The 16,937-nt window shown below is 36.1% G+C and overlaps 2 protein-coding genes across 3 annotated transcripts; both read right to left on the bottom strand.

Moving 5' to 3' along the window:
- Positions 1-427: 427 nt before the first annotated feature.
- On the bottom strand, positions 428-9,728 carry LOC309872944 (olfactory receptor 4P4-like). Of its 2 annotated transcripts, none has more exons than XM_082747910.1 (2): positions 9,679-9,728; positions 428-1,614 (listed from the first exon to the last, which is right to left on the bottom strand). In XM_082747910.1, exon 2 carries the CDS (start codon positions 1,580-1,582, stop codon positions 653-655), a length of 930 nt encoding a protein of 309 aa, XP_082604036.1. In that variant the 5' UTR covers positions 1,583-1,614; positions 9,679-9,728; the 3' UTR covers positions 428-652. The 2 variants fall into 2 exon arrangements, with proteins under 2 accessions (XP_082604036.1, XP_082604035.1); XM_082747909.1 differs by lacking the exon at positions 9,679-9,728 and adding an exon at positions 9,253-9,342.
- Positions 9,729-13,069: 3,341 nt separating this feature from the next.
- Positions 13,070-14,005, bottom strand: LOC309872892 (olfactory receptor 4P4-like; the record flags this gene model as incomplete). Its single annotated transcript, XM_082747860.1, has 1 exon — positions 13,070-14,005. One exon carries the CDS (start codon positions 14,003-14,005, stop codon positions 13,070-13,072), a length of 936 nt encoding a protein of 311 aa, XP_082603986.1.
- Between the last annotated feature and the right edge of the window lie 2,932 nt (positions 14,006-16,937).

The raw sequence follows: 16,937 nt of genomic DNA, 5'->3' as shown, positions 1-16,937 counted from the left end.
TTCTTAACTCATTTCACTCAGCATAATCTCTTCCAGTGCTGTCCATGTTGCTACAAAAGTTGGGTATTTCTAATCATAAAGTTTCCTATCATTTCTATCAATTGGAGTGCAAACTGTAGTGATAATAGAAGTCAAGAGGAGGAGAAAGAAGACTTTATTACATGTTCAGCATAAAGTATCAAATTGAGTGTTAATTGAAACTAGTATTTGAGGAGATTAGAAACAAAATGAAATGAAAAAATAAGTGAAAATTGTCCAATCATCAATAATATTATAATATTATAATAATATTATAATAGATGATAATTAGACTTATTGTGAAGATAATTTCAAAGTGTATAAAATATTGAATTACTGTGATGTATACCTGAAGTGGACAGGATGTTGTATGTCAATAATAATTCAATAAAAAAGAAGAAAAAACACCTTTAAAAATAATAAATTTATCCAGTCAGGAGAGTTCTGAGGAAATGCTAAAGATTCTGATCTCCAACCTGTGGTTGGCTTTTGCAGTCATGATGTCATTTCTTCTTAATTCTAGATAGAACCCTAAAATGAAATTTTAGAATGCTCTTAATACAAGTTACTTCCCTTCTCAAAACAATTCAAGATAGAACCCTAAAATGAAATTCTAGAATGCTCTTAATACAAGTTACTTCTCCTCCCAAAACAAATGATGATACCACATTTTCTTCATGGCATTCTTCATCTCCATGTTTCTCAGTGTGTAGATCAGAGGATTGAACATGGGGGCAATGATGGTGTAGAAAAGAGCAAACACTTTGTCTTCTGGGTAAGTTGTGGCGGGCCGAATGTAAATGAAGAGAACAGGCACAAAGAACAGAACCACAACTGTGACATGGGAACTGCAAGTGGAAAGAGCTTTGGAGCGGCTCTCTGCAGGATAAGCCCTAAGGGTGTATAATATCAGAAAATAGGACACCATCAAAATCACAAAAGTCACCAGAGCAATCAGTCCTGAATTAACAACGACCAAGAGACCAATTCTGTATGTGTCTGTGCAGGCCAGCTTCAGTAAAGGATACACGTCGCAGAAGTAGTGATCTATCTCATTGGGGCCACAGAAGGGTAGGAAGATGGTGAGGAGGAACTGACTGGCAGAGTGGATTAAGGCCCCAGTACAACAGGCTGTGATGATTGCTTGACACCTCTCTCGGCTCATAATGACGGTGTAGTGCAGGGGCTTACAGATGGCCACGTAGCGGTCATAGGCCATTCCTGTGAGGATGAAGATCTCCACACCTCCAAGAAAGTGCAGGATAAAAAGCTGTGTCATGCAGTTACTGTAGGAAATGGTCTTCCTTTCTGCCAGTAAATCAGCCATTAGTTTAGGTGTCACTGTTGAGGTGTAGCAAAGGTCGGAGAGTGAGAGGCAATTAAGGAAGAAATACATGGGTTGGTTCATTAGTGGACTACACATGACAGAAATTATTATGAGCAAGTTTCCCACCCAAATAGCAACGTAGCAAAATAAAAACAATACAAAGCAGAGGATTTCAATGTTCTTGTTTTGAGAGAGTCCCAAGAGAATAAACACAGTGACGTTATTCTTATTTTCCATGATCTGGTGCGGTAAAAACGCTTAACAGTCTCCTGAAAAGACATAATGCACAAGTTAGTGCCAGACATGTGCATGGAGAATATAGATGATGACCCTGACATTATGAAGCTCTAATTAATGGATATGACAGCAGCATTTTAGAAAACAAAATCTGATATTTAATAATTTTTTCAGATTAGTTTTGTGATGATTTCTCATAAGTCAGTTTTTTAGAACATTATGTTCAATCTTGACATGCTTTATGAATGAATTCAATCAGTAAATTAAAAAAATTAAAAAAATTATTATTAGTTGACAAATGTTTCTCATTTCTAAAGGATATACAACAAAGTCCTCAGAAAGAACATTTTTCTGGGTGCTTACAAACACACATTTGTTAAAAAGAGGCAAGTATAAGTCATTAAAGTTGCTATTAAATGATACAGAAGCAAACGTAAAGCTTGGCAGTGGTCACTAGTGGACTATGTGCTTCCCCAAAATAGTTTCAGGGTGAGGTAGAAAATGAACTAGAGATTTATATGATAGAAATATATTTACAAAGTGGAAGATAAAAAATCTCTGCAGGAGGCCTCTGAGTTGGTTTGAATAATTTTTTGATTGCTGATTTATCTTTATGTAGTGATTTAGGAAAGTAAGATCCTGACCTTTTGAATTAAATGTTTATTTTTATATAGGATATCAATACAAATCATATACTTAAATGAACCACAGAATAAAGAGATGGTTAAAACTAAGATGGGCACCCAGGTGGCTCGGTGGGTTAAATCCTCTGCCTTAGGCTCAGGTCATGGTCTCAGAGTCCTGGGATCTAGTCTCCTGATGAGCTATCTGCTCAGCAGGGAGCCTTCTTCTTCCTCGCCCTCTGCCTGCCTCTCTGCCTACTTGTTATCTTGCTCTCTGTCAAATAAATAAAATGCTCATTTAAAAAAATTCTAAAATTTATATGAAATCAGAAGAGACCCAGAATCGCTAAGGAAATGTTGAAATAGAAAAACAAAACTGGGGGTATCCCATTGCATGATTTCAAGCATTACTAAAAAGCTGTGATCACCAAGACAGCATGGTACTGGCATAAAAACAGACACATAGACCAGTGGAACAGAGTAGAGAGCCCATATATGGACCCTCAACTCTATGGTCAAATAATCTTCGACAAAGCAGGAAAGAATATGCAGTGGAAAAAGACAGTCTCTTCAATAAATGGTGCTGGGAAAATTGGACAGCTATATGTAGAAGAATGAAACTCGACCATTCGCTTACACCATACACAAAGATAAACTTGAAATGAATAAAAGACATCAGCGTGAGGCAGGAATCCATCAGAATCATAGAGGAGAACCTAGGCAGTAACCTCTTCAATATCAGCCACAGCAACTTCTTTCAAGATATATCTCCAAAGGCAAAGGAAACAAAAGCAAAAGTGAACTTTTTGGATTTCATCAAGATCAAAAGCTTCTGTATAGCACAGGAAACAGTCAAAACAAAGAGGCAGACCACTGAATGGAAGAAGATATTTGCAAATAACAGTACAGACAAAAGGTTGATATCCAGGATCTAGAAAGAACTTTTCAAACTCAACACACACAAAACAGATAATCATGTCAAAAAATGGGCAGAAGACCTGAACAGACACTTCTCCAATGAAGACATACAAATGTCTATCAAACACATGAAAAAGTGTTCATCATCACTAGCCATCAGGGAGTTTAAAATCAAAACCACATTGAGATACCACCTTAAGCCAGTTAGAATGGCCAAAATTAACAATACAGTAAACAATATGTTTTGGAAAGGATGTGGAGAAAGGGGAACCCTCTTACGCTGTTGGTGGGAATGCAGGTTGGTGCAGCCACTTTGGAAAACAATGTGGAAATTCCTCAAGAAATTACAAATAGAGCTTCAATATGACCCTGCAATTGCACTACTGGATATTTACCCCACAGATACAGATGTAGTGAGAAGAAGGGCCATCTGTACCCCAATGTTCATAGCAGCAATGGCCACAGTTGCAAAACTGTGGAAAGAACTAGATGCCCTTCGATGGATGAATGGATAAGGAACATGTGGTCCATATACACTATGGAGTATTATGCCTCCATCAGAAAGGATGAATACCCAACTTTTGTAGCAACATGGATGAGACTCGAAGAGATTATGCTGAGTGAAATAAGTTAAGCAGAGAGAGTCAATTATCATATGGTTTCACTTATTTGTGGAGCATAACAAATAGCATGGAGTGGAGAAGAGGGTTGAGAGAAATTGGAAGGGGAGATGAACCATGAGAGACTAAAGACTCTGAAAAACAATCTGAGGGTTTTGAAGGAGCGGGGGGTGGGAGGTTTGGTGAGCCTGGTGGTGGGTATTATGGAGGGCATGTATTGCATGGAGCACTGGGTGTTGTGCATAAACAATAAATTCTGGTACACTGAAATTAAGAAAATAAAATATATTATATATATATATATATATATATATATAAAATAAAACTAATAAGAAGAATGGAAGGCAGTTTACCTTTATGGTTTTTCTCCTGACTCACTGTACCATAATTCACAAGTCAATTTCTTCCCATCGGTCTGAATTATAGTACGGAGTTCTTTTTGATATTTATTCAAATCATGTCTTTTGACAGACCCTTAAAGAATCTTGACACTGCATAATTCAAAGAAAAAATGTGTAGGAAAATGTTTATATGAAGAGAAACAGTTGGGACCAAGCTTCCATTACTAATTATACCTGTGTGTGACTTTGGATACCAAATTTTAAAAAATTTAAATGATCTCATTTGTAAAATAATAAAAAAAAAACCTGACTGAATTTTGCCACAAAATGGTTGAGAAACTAAAAAAAAAAAAAAAAAAAAAAAAAAAATCAAGAAATGACCCTTGCTTTATTAACCATAAGAGTATAAGTGCTAGTGTTACCTAATCAGTAAAGCTGTCAATAATGAAGTGAAGTAAATATGGCTCCCTGTAGAAAATGAAATTTTATTTATTTTAAATTTTTTAAAAGATTTTATTTATTTATTTGACAGAGAGAGATCAGAAGTAGGCAGAGGAGGAAGCAGGCTCCCTGCTGAGCAGAGAGCCCAATGCAGGGCTCAATCCCAGGACCTTGGGATCATGACATGAGCCGAAGACAGAGGCTTTAGCCCACCAAGCCACCCAGGCACCTCAGAAAATGAAATTTCAATGCCATAAAATTATTTTGACCAGGAAGATAACTTTGAGATCTGTACTAACCTAATCTCCTTGTTCTAAATAGAATTGATTTTAATTAAAAGTATGTAGAAAATACAGGACACTTGGCTGGCTTAATGGAACGTGAAACTCTTAATCGTGATGTTGTGAGTTTGAGCCCTATGTAGGGCATAGAGATTACTTAAAGAAAATCTTAAAAAATAAAAAAATATATAAACAGTATATAGAAAATACATAGAATGAATGAAAATAGCTTCAGTCTCTTCATCATTCACCAGTTTTATTAAACCTACAGGACTTGATATGTGAAGAGACAGGCAATTTAGTTGCAGTTGATCATAGCTTCTGCTAACTTAGTTAAAGTCTCAGTGCTAATGAAAAAGTAACATTGAATTGGTAACCCATGATACAATTGTTTTTCTGTAAGTTTTGACCTTAAAAGGCATCATTTATATTTACCATCTTTCTTTAGAAGTTTTGATATATCTTCTGCCCTGATATTGTTGCTACAGTTTCTCATCAATTAATTTTTAAATTCTCCCCTTATCACCCTCTTTTAGAAATTAAGTCGACTGTATCACCCACCAAATATAAAATTCCTTTGTAATGCAGCCTTGAAACAAATGAATTTATTTCTTTGGTACAATTTTAGGATTTAAAATTAGCTTAGCAAGAATCATTGTAAAGTTAGTTTTCATGCCTCCAATGATACCATGAAAATTTCTTCTTACCTCTAAATAAACACATTATTTTAAAAATAATATTTGAAATACTTGCTTGGTCATCTTTTAAAGTAATTGCTTGTTCCTTTGGATCGACATAAATAAAACCATTATCTCAATCATGTGCGTAGAAATACACAATCACCTGAATTGTTTTTCTTTTTCCCCTTCCCCAAAATTAACCAAGAAAATTCTACTACATACCTGAAATTAATCCTCAATGCAAATTAATTGTTAGAATATGTAGGTAAAGTCCATCATTCTGTCTTAATTTGATACAAAATTAAATTTTCAACTGATGAAATGTGGTATAACCTTATAACAAAACTGTAATGCTAAATATGTGGTTCAATTTATTTTCTCCAAACTTGAGTCCACAGATAATGCTTCATTTGCCTCTTTTTCTTTCTTTTTTTTTTTAATATAATTTTTTATTTTTTATAAACATATATTTTTATCCCCAGGGGTACAGGTCTGTGAATCACCAGGTTTACACACTTCACAGCACTCACCAAAACACATACCCTCCCCAATGTCCATAATACCACCCCCTTCTCCCAAACCCCCTCCCCCCAGTAACCCTCAGTTTGTTTTGTGAGATTAAGAGTCACACTATTCCACAATATCATGTGGTTCATCAAGTGGGAACTACCACATATATTTCTAGCTTCTCAATATTAGTTCATTAAAGATTTATTTATTTATTTGTTTGTTTGTTTGTTTAGGAAAGAGCATAGGAACGGGGAGGGGCAAAGAGAGAGGGAGTGAATCCTCAATCTGACTTGCCACTGAGCCCAGAGCCTGATCTCAGAAGCTGAGATCATGACTTAAAGCCAAAACCAAGGAGTTGATGCTTAGAAGTCTGAACCACCAGGTGCCACTCTGGCTTCTCAATTTTAGAGTGCAAGAGGACCTCTGATTTCTATTGTCAACTCAGTCATCAATTTTCAATGTGAAGTCCAAACTTCATTTCCCTCAACACTTTTGTTTGTCTAAAACATAAGCAAATTATTTGTTCCTAAATAAATCAGAGAGTTATGAATTTCAAATTTAGAGATAGATGCATGAGAACTTTGAAAAAATTACTATCCTAATGAATATGGTATTAAGATCAGTGTGATGCATGTACAAGAGTGGTAATACCTTGGGCGCCTGGGTGGCTCAGTGGGTTAAGCCCCTGCCTTCGGCTCAGGTCATGATCTCAGGGTCCTGGGATCGAGTCCCGCATCAGGCTCTCTGCGCAGCAGGGAGCCTGCTTCCTCCTCTCTCTCTCTGCCTGCCTCTCTGCCTACTTGTGATCTCTCTCTGTCGAATAAATAAATAAAATCTTAAAAAAAAAAAAAAAAAAAGAGTGGTAATACCTTATGGAGATAACAATTAGTTGAAGATTTCCTGATAAAGTATATATAGATCACCTAACTAGTATTTAGCAAAACAGAATTTGAAATCAGAGTTTTCTGGATCTAGAGCCTGAGTCCATACCTGGAACAGAAGAAATTTAATGTTAAAGATGTCTTTCCTCCAATTACCTAATTATTTCATTCAAAACCAGACAACCTCCAAAATCGTGATCCTTAAACTATTTCAGCCATTCTAATATTGATATGCAGATGACAAAATGAGACAATAAATTACAACAAACTATCTTAGTCTATAAAATGCAGAAAATATTCAAACAAAACTGCAATCCCAATCTGTTCCTCTCTCCTGCATATGTAGCCCAATTACAAAGAGTGAGAATAGAGAATTAAAAAATCTCTATTGGGCGCCTGGGTGGCTCAGTGGGTTAAAGCCTTTGCCTTTGGCTCAGCTCATGATCCAAGAGTTCTGGGATGGAGGCCCACATCGGGCTCTCTGCTCAGCGGGGAGCCTGCTTCTTCCTCGACTTCTGCCTGCCTCTCTGCCTACTTGTGATGTCTGTCTGTCAAATAAATAAATAAATAAATAAATAAATAATATTTTTTTAAAAATCTCTATTATTTTAGAGAATGCAACTTACTCTTCGGGAAGAAAATGCACTAAATCTTGTCACGTCCTTGGATATGCTACTCCAGCCACAAATAGTCCTTCTGTAAGAGCAGTGGTTAGAAGAAAGAGGTCATCATTTACTCCCTGCTGTAGTTCCTCCTTCACTGTAGGAATTTGTGTTCACTTGTTCTAGAGGCCCCTTCTTAAAAAGGACAAATCTAGTCTTGATGATTTATATCTTTCAGTTAAGACTTTGCTTAAACTTTGGGCTCTCTGCTATTGTCAAAGTTTTGAAATACCTTGATCATAATGAATATAATAAATTCTGGGTTTGTTATGAATGAGCGTATGATCTCATTTCATTACTTTACTACACTGTCAGTAGGTTTAATAATTTGTATAAAAGCTTGCAATTTGAGCATTCCACATGCATAACATAAACTTTTTAAATTCTCCCAATAATTTTGAGAAGTAAATATTTCTAATAAGCTCATTTTAAAAATGAAACTGAATCATAGAGAAATTAAGTAATTAGCCCGACCACAGACATAATTAGTAGATTCTGACCATCTGAAGCAACATGTCTCACTTAGTAACATACTTAGCAAAACATTATGTACTTAGCATAGTTACTGATACATAGTGAATACTCAATAGATATGAGATACTCTAAGGACTTAAACGAGTGCCTCACTGACCCCAATATTTTCATTTTTAATTTATGCCAAACTAAACCCAATATAGTGTTAAGTTTTGTGATCCTAAGTTTCCAAAGAACAGAGAGACAGTCTTATATTCTGTCTTGAAATACTAAAAGGTATTTGCACAAATTAAGCTTTCAATTCTTGCTGGGTATCCCCGATCTGTATGATCTTTGGCATTTATTGTTTTTATCTCAGATCTTCGTACTGGCAATAGATAAGTACATCACTGGTGGGTACATCTACCTCCTGAGACTGCTGTGAGATAAAATGTGAAAGTCACCCAGTACATTGTATGGATTTGATAAATATTTCTAATTATTTTATCTTTGTCCTATATCTTGTCAAATACAGGCTACCATTTATTTAACCAATACTCAGCAAATGTTTGTAAATAATTAAAATAAATAGCTTCAATGATTTCAAATGGTCTATAAATAAAATACTCCATAATTGAAATTATTGTCCTAAGGCTTATTCCCAGAAACAAGGGCAGGCAACAAAATAAACAGAGATAAGATAAAACGAGACTCAAGTTTTGAGATATTTTCATTTGATTTTTTTGGTGACCTGCATAGGGTCATAGGTTCACTTAATTCTTGAATTCTTGGAGCTTGTTTGTTTTGAGGAAGGAGTTATCAATAACCATGATAGGGTTAGTGCAGGGAGTATATTTGTCTTTTCAATTTGGGCTTTATCACTTTTCTAGCAACCTGTGAATCGCATTTTCTTAATCAATTCTTTTTCAGCCCACCCCCACAAGTTCTAAAAATGTTTTTTTTTTTTGTTTTGTTTTGTTTTTGTTTTTGTTTTTGTAATTTGAAATTTGTTGTCCACCGAAACATCACTCCCCGTTGCTGTCTGCCTGTATCTTAGAATGTCGTATATCAATTTCAATGGGCAGCACTTTGAATTTATCACTGCCTCAACCTCAAAACAAGCTAGGCTATAAAATTCAGAGAAGATGCCTGTATTTAGCTTTAACTGAAAGTCAGTCAGCTAGCTGTACTGTGGAGGCAAAAATATACTTAGCAGATCTCACACAGTCAGATAATGGGAAGGGAAGAGAAATAATTCACCTCATGTTCTTTCACTTTTTGTGGATCCATTCCTACTTCTTGCTTCTGGTGTCCCCCCTTTCTTCACTGAAATTCTGGTCATTCACCTACAGTCCAGAGCATTTCATTTCAGCTTCTTGAATTCACATTTCACTCAGTATAATTCATCAGCCATTCACAGAAAAAAAGCTGGCATTATTTTAGAGACAACTGACATCACTCAACCAACATTCTCACAATGAGTCATATATTCAGAGCGACAGTTGGAAGTCTAATGGAATCATTTTATATCCAAAGGGATCAAATCACAATCTATATTTTCATCATTAAAATTAGCCCTAGAGATGCCCAAACTCACATGATTAATTAATACTTTATAGAGAGTACATTATAAATTATATTTCTCTTATCCTAGAGCACTATTCTTTCTAAGAAGTTTGGATTTACCTTCCCAAACAGAAGTTCACCAGGTTGATTTCCTTTAGATCTAAGTTGACAAATTGCAGCTAGGATTGGATCCGGATTATAAACAGTGTGCAAGCCACAATTAATGTTGCATGCCATTTAGGAATTTGTCACTAGAACTTGCTCCGGGGCCCCAGGGACCATATTCTCCTGCACTTAAGGAATTCTGTCTTGGAAACAAACTTGAGGGCCTAATCCTTTCTTTGATCTCTATAAACTGACAGAAGTTTAGACAGCCTTGGCCCTCATGGTAGATAATGATCTTTATGTCATCTTAAAAACCATCTTTATTATAGTCTCTAAAAGAGTGGCAATGAGTTATAGAGGACTTCCAAGTATGTAGGTAAATTTCTGGGAAAATTATAAACTAATAAAGCTTAGGATTATTTTGTATTATTTTTAGCTTAGAGAAAAATAAATATTTATTTTTAAAGACGGAATGAAAAAGAGCACAAGCACGGGAAAGGGCAGAGGGAGAGGGAGAGAAACCTCAAGCAGGCTCCCCACTGACCCAGGGCTTGATCCCAGGATCGTGAGATCGGGAGCTGAGTAGAAGTCAAGAGTTGGATGCTTAAGGGACTAAACCACTCAAGTGTCTCTGATTTAGAACATTTTTAAAAAGTTATTTGAAAATGAAAATTTGCATGTGAACAAAATTTGCATTTGAAAATCTTTAAATGAGGGTTTGCAGGGTGTCCTACACTAAGTGCTCCTGTTTAGTCTTCACAAAGACTCACTGTGTTCTTATTTGACCCACAAGAAAACTCTGTAATAGCTAAGATAAATACTTGACTGACCAAGGTCACTAGGCAAGAAGGAGATTGCAGATCAATGTCAAGAGAATATTTAGTTCTGGGAAGGGGAGCGGTGAGCACAGGATGGTAGACTGTGGAGATGATGGCCCTGTTCTACTTTTGATTCATACGGAAGTTACAGGGGTATTTCCTGTCCAGTTCTCTATCCCAACCCCAGCCTTCATCTCTCTCTGTCTAAGTGTATTCTATATCACAAGTTAAATATGAGAAGAATACTTAATGAAACAACCCTAAAGCCATATTCAAGGCACTGAGGCAACCCAGGGTAGAGTGTGAAGTTGGATTTGCCTTCAGAGAATTAACTTGAAAGCAAGTCTAGGTGTTTCCTTTTGGTCTGGTCTATTCCCACTCTCCTAAGGAGATCGGGGTTTTTTTTGTTTGTTTGTTTTTTAAACCTTATTGAGGACTCATTGACAAATATATTGTGTATATCTGAGGTGGACAGTGTGATGATTTTATATGCATATACATTGTGGAATTATTATGAATACATTATTACCGTCCCTTTCTATAGTTCACTACTGTGTGTGTGTGTGGCAAGAATGCTCCACTCTCAGCAGCTTTGAAGTAGACAAAACTGTATTATTAACTGTTATCACCATATTGTGGTTAGGTCCTCAGAACTGATTCTTCTCCTAACTGGAGGTTTCTACCCTTTGACCTAGGTCACCCCACTGAAACCTGATTTAAGGCATTCTAATACTTTAATCAAAGAAACCTTCCCCAGACGAGGTCATGTGTTCACCATTATTCCTATTCTCAGCCCAGAACTTCCATGGATGTCCATTGAGTTCCTAGTCACCTCCAAACCATGCCGTCATCTCCAGGCTCTGCTCTGCAGCCCTTACCCCTGAATCTTTCTTGCTTTACTTCCTCACCAAGGAAGAGCATTTGCTCCCATACACCACTGTCCTCTAACGTAGAGGTGTCATTACAAAAGTCTTAATAGTTATGGTAACACTTAAGAGGTCAATGTACCATAAATGGGCTATGACTTAAAAATGATGAATGAGTTAATATTCAGTCATAAAGCACAGCAGGAAGAAAGTTGTTGAAAGAAGACTATGCTCTTGATAAAGGCTGCTGTGATATATTGTAAAAAGTCTAGCTGTGTTTATTCACAAAATGCATTTTGTATACGTTAAGTTTGGATAGAATCCGGGCAACTCCAAAGGTAATTAAACATGCATTTGCTAGCTGCCTATCTTGTGTAGTTAAACATCAACTTTAGCAGTTTGGAAGAATTTATTATAAATTAAATTTCTCTAAATAACATATTATCTTCTCTGTGAGTTCCTTTCTTCTAGAAGATGGTCAAGAAGAGAGCACCATGAAGACAGTGCCATTGAGAAAAGAATATGGAAATAGTCATAAGACTTCTGTTGTAGATGATTAATGTCTTAAGTAATAGCTATCCCATGAGTCCTAGCCACTAATCAATTTCTCAAATGCAATTTCAATTTATCATTTCATATTTAAGTGACATTAATAACTTTACTTATCAGTTTTGTGTTCTAAATGAAGAATATAAGATACTAGTTGTTTGCTGATATGAACAAGAGTCAAGCCAATACAAAATGGTGGTAGTATATCTTTATTATCACAAAAAACTGTGTTTTCATTTATTATTTCCTTTCTCACTTTAAGATGAAAAAAGTATATATATATATATATATATATATATATATATATATATATACAAGAATTATATTGAAGTAAAATTTCTATCTTGAAAAAGTTCAGTTGGCCCTATTGGAAATGGAATGTATTTCTCAGGTCTATGTGACAAGGCAAGCTGATATGTGCTTTTTCTCCCAAACGCACAGTTTTGAGGTCACTCAACTAACCCAGCTCTACGGAAATGGGATATGCTCTACTACTTTTCTCATCTTGTCTTTCCACATTGTGAGTATCTGTGATGCAATAAACATGACAACAGAAATGAAAATTTCACCCTCTCCCTTTGTCTCTATCTATGACACGTTAAGGGAGATGGGGTCGGAGGGTGCGGCAGTTCCCACAGGGCAAATATGAACACACCTTTTTCTTTGCTTTTACTTTGGTTTAGAACCAAATTATTATTACATAATTTATGTGATGGATTTTTTTTCATCACATAATTTATTTCACATAAGACTTAGATGAATATCCTACAGAAAATAAAGTTCAATAACAAAAAAAAATCTTTTTTTTAATTTCTGAAAACCACTTTTAATCTCCATCTCTACAGAATAATCAAATGTTGTCAAATCTATAAATTTCATATGCAAATAAATATTAAAGTTCATAAGCAGCCTCACAGCTTCAGAAATGCTTACTGTATGTGACATGGCCACCGTCATTCCTTTAGCCTAGAATATTTTTAATATACTTATTTTCCTACCCAATCCCAGTTCCACTAGTAAAATTGTCTCCTTACCCATAATTCCTCAGCTTATCATCTCCGACATTCATTAAGTGAATGTTTGGTTTCAATGATCTGAATGATCAGAGCTCTCTGATTTCAAGTTCATTTTTGCTCCTGCCTGAAGTTTTTAGCATTTATTGAGTAGGACAAGTCAATTGTGCTTTTCTTCTGAAAATATTCTTTGACACCAAACACTTCTCATGGCTTTTTTCATCTCTGTATTTCTCAGAGTATAGATTAGGGGATTGAACATAGGAGCAATGATGGTGTAAAATAGTGCAAATATTTTGTCCTCAGGGAAAGTGGTAGGAGGTCGAAGGTAGGCAAAGATTGAAGGTCCAAAAAATAAGATGACCACAGTGATATGAGACCCACAGGTAGAGAGAGCTTTGCGTCTTCCCTCAGCTGAGAGATTTCTTAAACTCAGTAATATAACAACATAAGACCCAAACAAGAGAACAAAGGTTACTAAAGCGACCATTCCTGAATTGGCAACCACAAGGACACCACTGATGTATGTATCAGTGCAGGCAACTTTCAGCAGAGGGAAGATATCACAATAGTAGTGATTGATTTCATTGGGGCCACAGAAGGGCAACCCAATTATCAGAGAAAACTGAGAAAAAGAATGGAGAGCCCCACCAGCCCACGCAGCCAACACTAGGAGATGGCACCTTGTCCTGTTCATGATAAGCAGGTAGTGGAGAGGTTTGCAGATGGCAGCGTAGCGATCAAAGGCCATGACTGTAAGAATGAGGATTTCAATCATTCCCAGGAAGTGCAAGGCAAAGACCTGTAACATGCAGTTATCATAAGAGATGGTTTTTCTAGCCAGTAGCAGGTCACCAATCAGTTTGGGTGTCACACAGGAGGTGTAGCAAATGTCCATAAAGGATAAGTGGCTGAGGAAATAGTACATCGGTTGGTAAAAAAGGTCACTGCTTCGAACAGAGACAAGAATTAGGAGATTTCCCACCAAGACGGAAATATAACAAAATGAGAAGAAAACAAAGCAAAATTTTTGTATGTTTTGGTTATAAGAAAGTCCCAAAAGGATGAATTCTGAGATGTTTCTCTGACTTTCCATAAATTGTGGGTTATGCACAAATAACTGAGCATCTGAAAAAGAAAAAATATTTGGATGAAAACATTGACAATATAAACACAATCATTTAAAACCTAAAACAAAATATGAACCTAATGAAACAAATCACAATGGCTAATTTATAAATCAATATTATTACATTTTTTCCCTTTAGGAATCATTACTGATTTTGGGATGATTTTTTAATCTTTTCAAATATTCTTTTATTTGGAAATACTAAAAAGTACTTTTGATTAAATTTTGAAAATATAATGATTTAAAAATTACTATTTTCTAGGAAGAAATTGTGCCACTGTTCTTTATAACATTTAGATAGTAGTGGCATTAATTTAATGCAGGAAATTTATTTTGCATATTATTTTCCATTGTGTTCTTTAGTCACGGCAGGCTTCTGTTCCAAGTAAAGTTCCATTTTTCCACAAGTTATGGGACTTCCTCCTAAATTGGCTGGAGGCAGAGGATGGAGGAAGGTAGTTGCATTTAAAAAAAGAGAAACAAAAACATGTCTGCTTAAATTGTGAGTTGGGTGATTAGGATTGCAAATAATATTCTTTGAACTATAAAGGTTGGTGTGGGTGTGTACTATTGATTGAGCTTGAGAAACCTATCGTGCTAGCTATGTTATAAGGCAAAAATAGTTGAACATATTAAAAAAGTAGATTTCTTTTGTCAGTGAAATTTTGAAAAATAATTAAAAAAATATGTCTGTTTCTTTTTTTTTTTAAGATTTAATTTATTTATTTGACAGAGATCACAAATAGGCAGAGAGGCAGGCGGAGAGAGAGGGAGGAAGCAGGCTCCCTGCTGAGCAGAGAGTTCCCTGTGGGGCCTGACAGAGCCAAAGGCAGAGGCTTTAACCCACTGAGCCCAAAATGTTTTAAGGTAAATTCCACAGCAATTAAACTTTATAATGTAAATAAATAAAGAAAAAGACACTAATGGAAATTGAAGACATTCTTGTGAGAGAGGGAACACAAGTAGGGAGGGGGAGAGGGAGAACAGACTTCCTGCCAAGCAGGGAGCCTGATGTGGGGCTCAATCCCAGGACCCTGAGATCATGAAGTGAGTCAAAAACAGGAGCTTAACAACTGAGCCACCCACGTGCCCCACTAGTCTCCCTTTTTAACATGAAAACATCAAGTTGTATTCTCAAAATTGTATACAAGTTATAGTTCTCCCATAATTTTTTTTAAAGATTTTATTTATTCATTTGACAGACAGAGATCACAAGTAGGCAGAGAGGCCAGCAGAGAGAGAGAGAGGAGGAAGCAGGCTCCCTGCTGAGCAGAGAGCCCGATGTGGGACTTGATCCCAGGACCCTGAGATCATGACCTGAGCCGAAGGCAGAGGCTTAGACCTCTGAGTCACCCAGGCGCCCCCATAATTTTTTTAAAAGATTATTTATTTATTTATTTATTTGACAAAGAGACAGGCAGAAAGGCAAGCAGAGAGAGGGATGTAGCACTCTATCCCAGGACCCCGAGATCACGACCGGAGCTGAAGGCAGAAGCTTAACTCACTGAGCCACCCAGGTGCCCCTTAACACTTAATTTTAAATAAATAGTCTTTTTCCATGCTACCAAAATTAAATAAGCCAGTTTGTAATTTTGTAGTACTGCCTAAAAGTCCTGTTCTTTCCTTATGAGTTACCACCAGCTTTGTAAAATGGCATTCTCTTATAGGTAAACCAAGGTAAGTATATACTAAATATATACATTTCTATTGATGTACTCAACATGTGCCTTATTACAAACTTACTTTACCTGATTCAGGTGAATCTAAAAAATTTTAAGAGATGCTAATTTCAAGGATGGGATTTTCTTCAAGATTTTAGGCTGGAAAGTCACTGGCAGCCTAAAGATTTTATTATTTTTACATGCATTTTTCAAAAACACAGATTCTGTTTATAATATACAATATAAACTAAATATTGCTTTTTTTTAAAACTCTTGCTTAAATTTTAATACACCACACCAGAAGGTATAATCCTTAAGATAACAGAATAAGTGTCAAATAGATCTGATGAACCTAAAACAGGAGGTTGTAAGTGCGATTACCTGAGCATCAGTTGTGGATGGTCTTCAGGTTTTCAGTTAGTCAGGAAAATATCCTCGTCACACATATGCCCCCTTTAGTTACATAGTTTGCTAACCCTTCACTGGCATTTACATCTGAAAATGTGAGACTGGAAAGCACTGATTCAAACAAATCTCAGTAAATTCTCTAAAAATATCTATTATTATCACTTTCCTTGAATTTGTAGGAAGGAAAGTCCTATCCTTTTGCAAAGTGGGTGAAAATATAAATACCACTGAAAACTATCTTGATTCACAGAGAAATACATGTCTACTTCATAAGAAAGTGATCTAGGATTTTAAATATGGATATAATTCCCTGACCCCTGTTCATACTTAGAAGTAAACAAGAGCATTTTGGATTGTCTGCTAAAGCATCCTACATATCTATGCCTTAGAAGTCTGGTCTTTCAGGTGTATGCCTGCAAGTCATTTGCTCTCCAAAAGCCAAATACAGACTGAGAAGAGATCATAAGAACTTTTTGATTTTGAACTTTACAGACATTGTTTTCCCAGAAGCAGTTCTTAAAAGATTCTCAGCAGGGGCGCCTGGGTGGCTCAGTGGGTTAAAGACTCTGCCTTCTGCTCAGGTCATAATCTCAGGGTTCTCTGCTCAACCGGGAGCTTGCTTCCTCCTCTCTCTCTGCCTACCTCTCTGCCTACTTGTGATCTCTGTCTGTCCAATAAATAAATAAAATCTAAAAAAAAAAAAAAAAAAAAAGATCCTCAGCAAAGAACACTAATCAATTGTTCAAGCCTCCTGCCCTAACCTCTTGGGAATTTTCAGGCTTTAAATTTATTTTCCACTTTTGCATTAGCCAAGCTCTGGGTACTGTGTC

This window comes from Mustela nivalis (genome assembly GCF_964662115.1).
Source record: "Mustela nivalis genome assembly, chromosome: 9".
NCBI classification, from domain to species: Eukaryota; Metazoa; Chordata; class Mammalia; order Carnivora; family Mustelidae; genus Mustela; species Mustela nivalis.
Note: the sequence above shows the minus strand (reverse complement) of the source record. Positions and strands in the feature narration are given on the sequence as shown.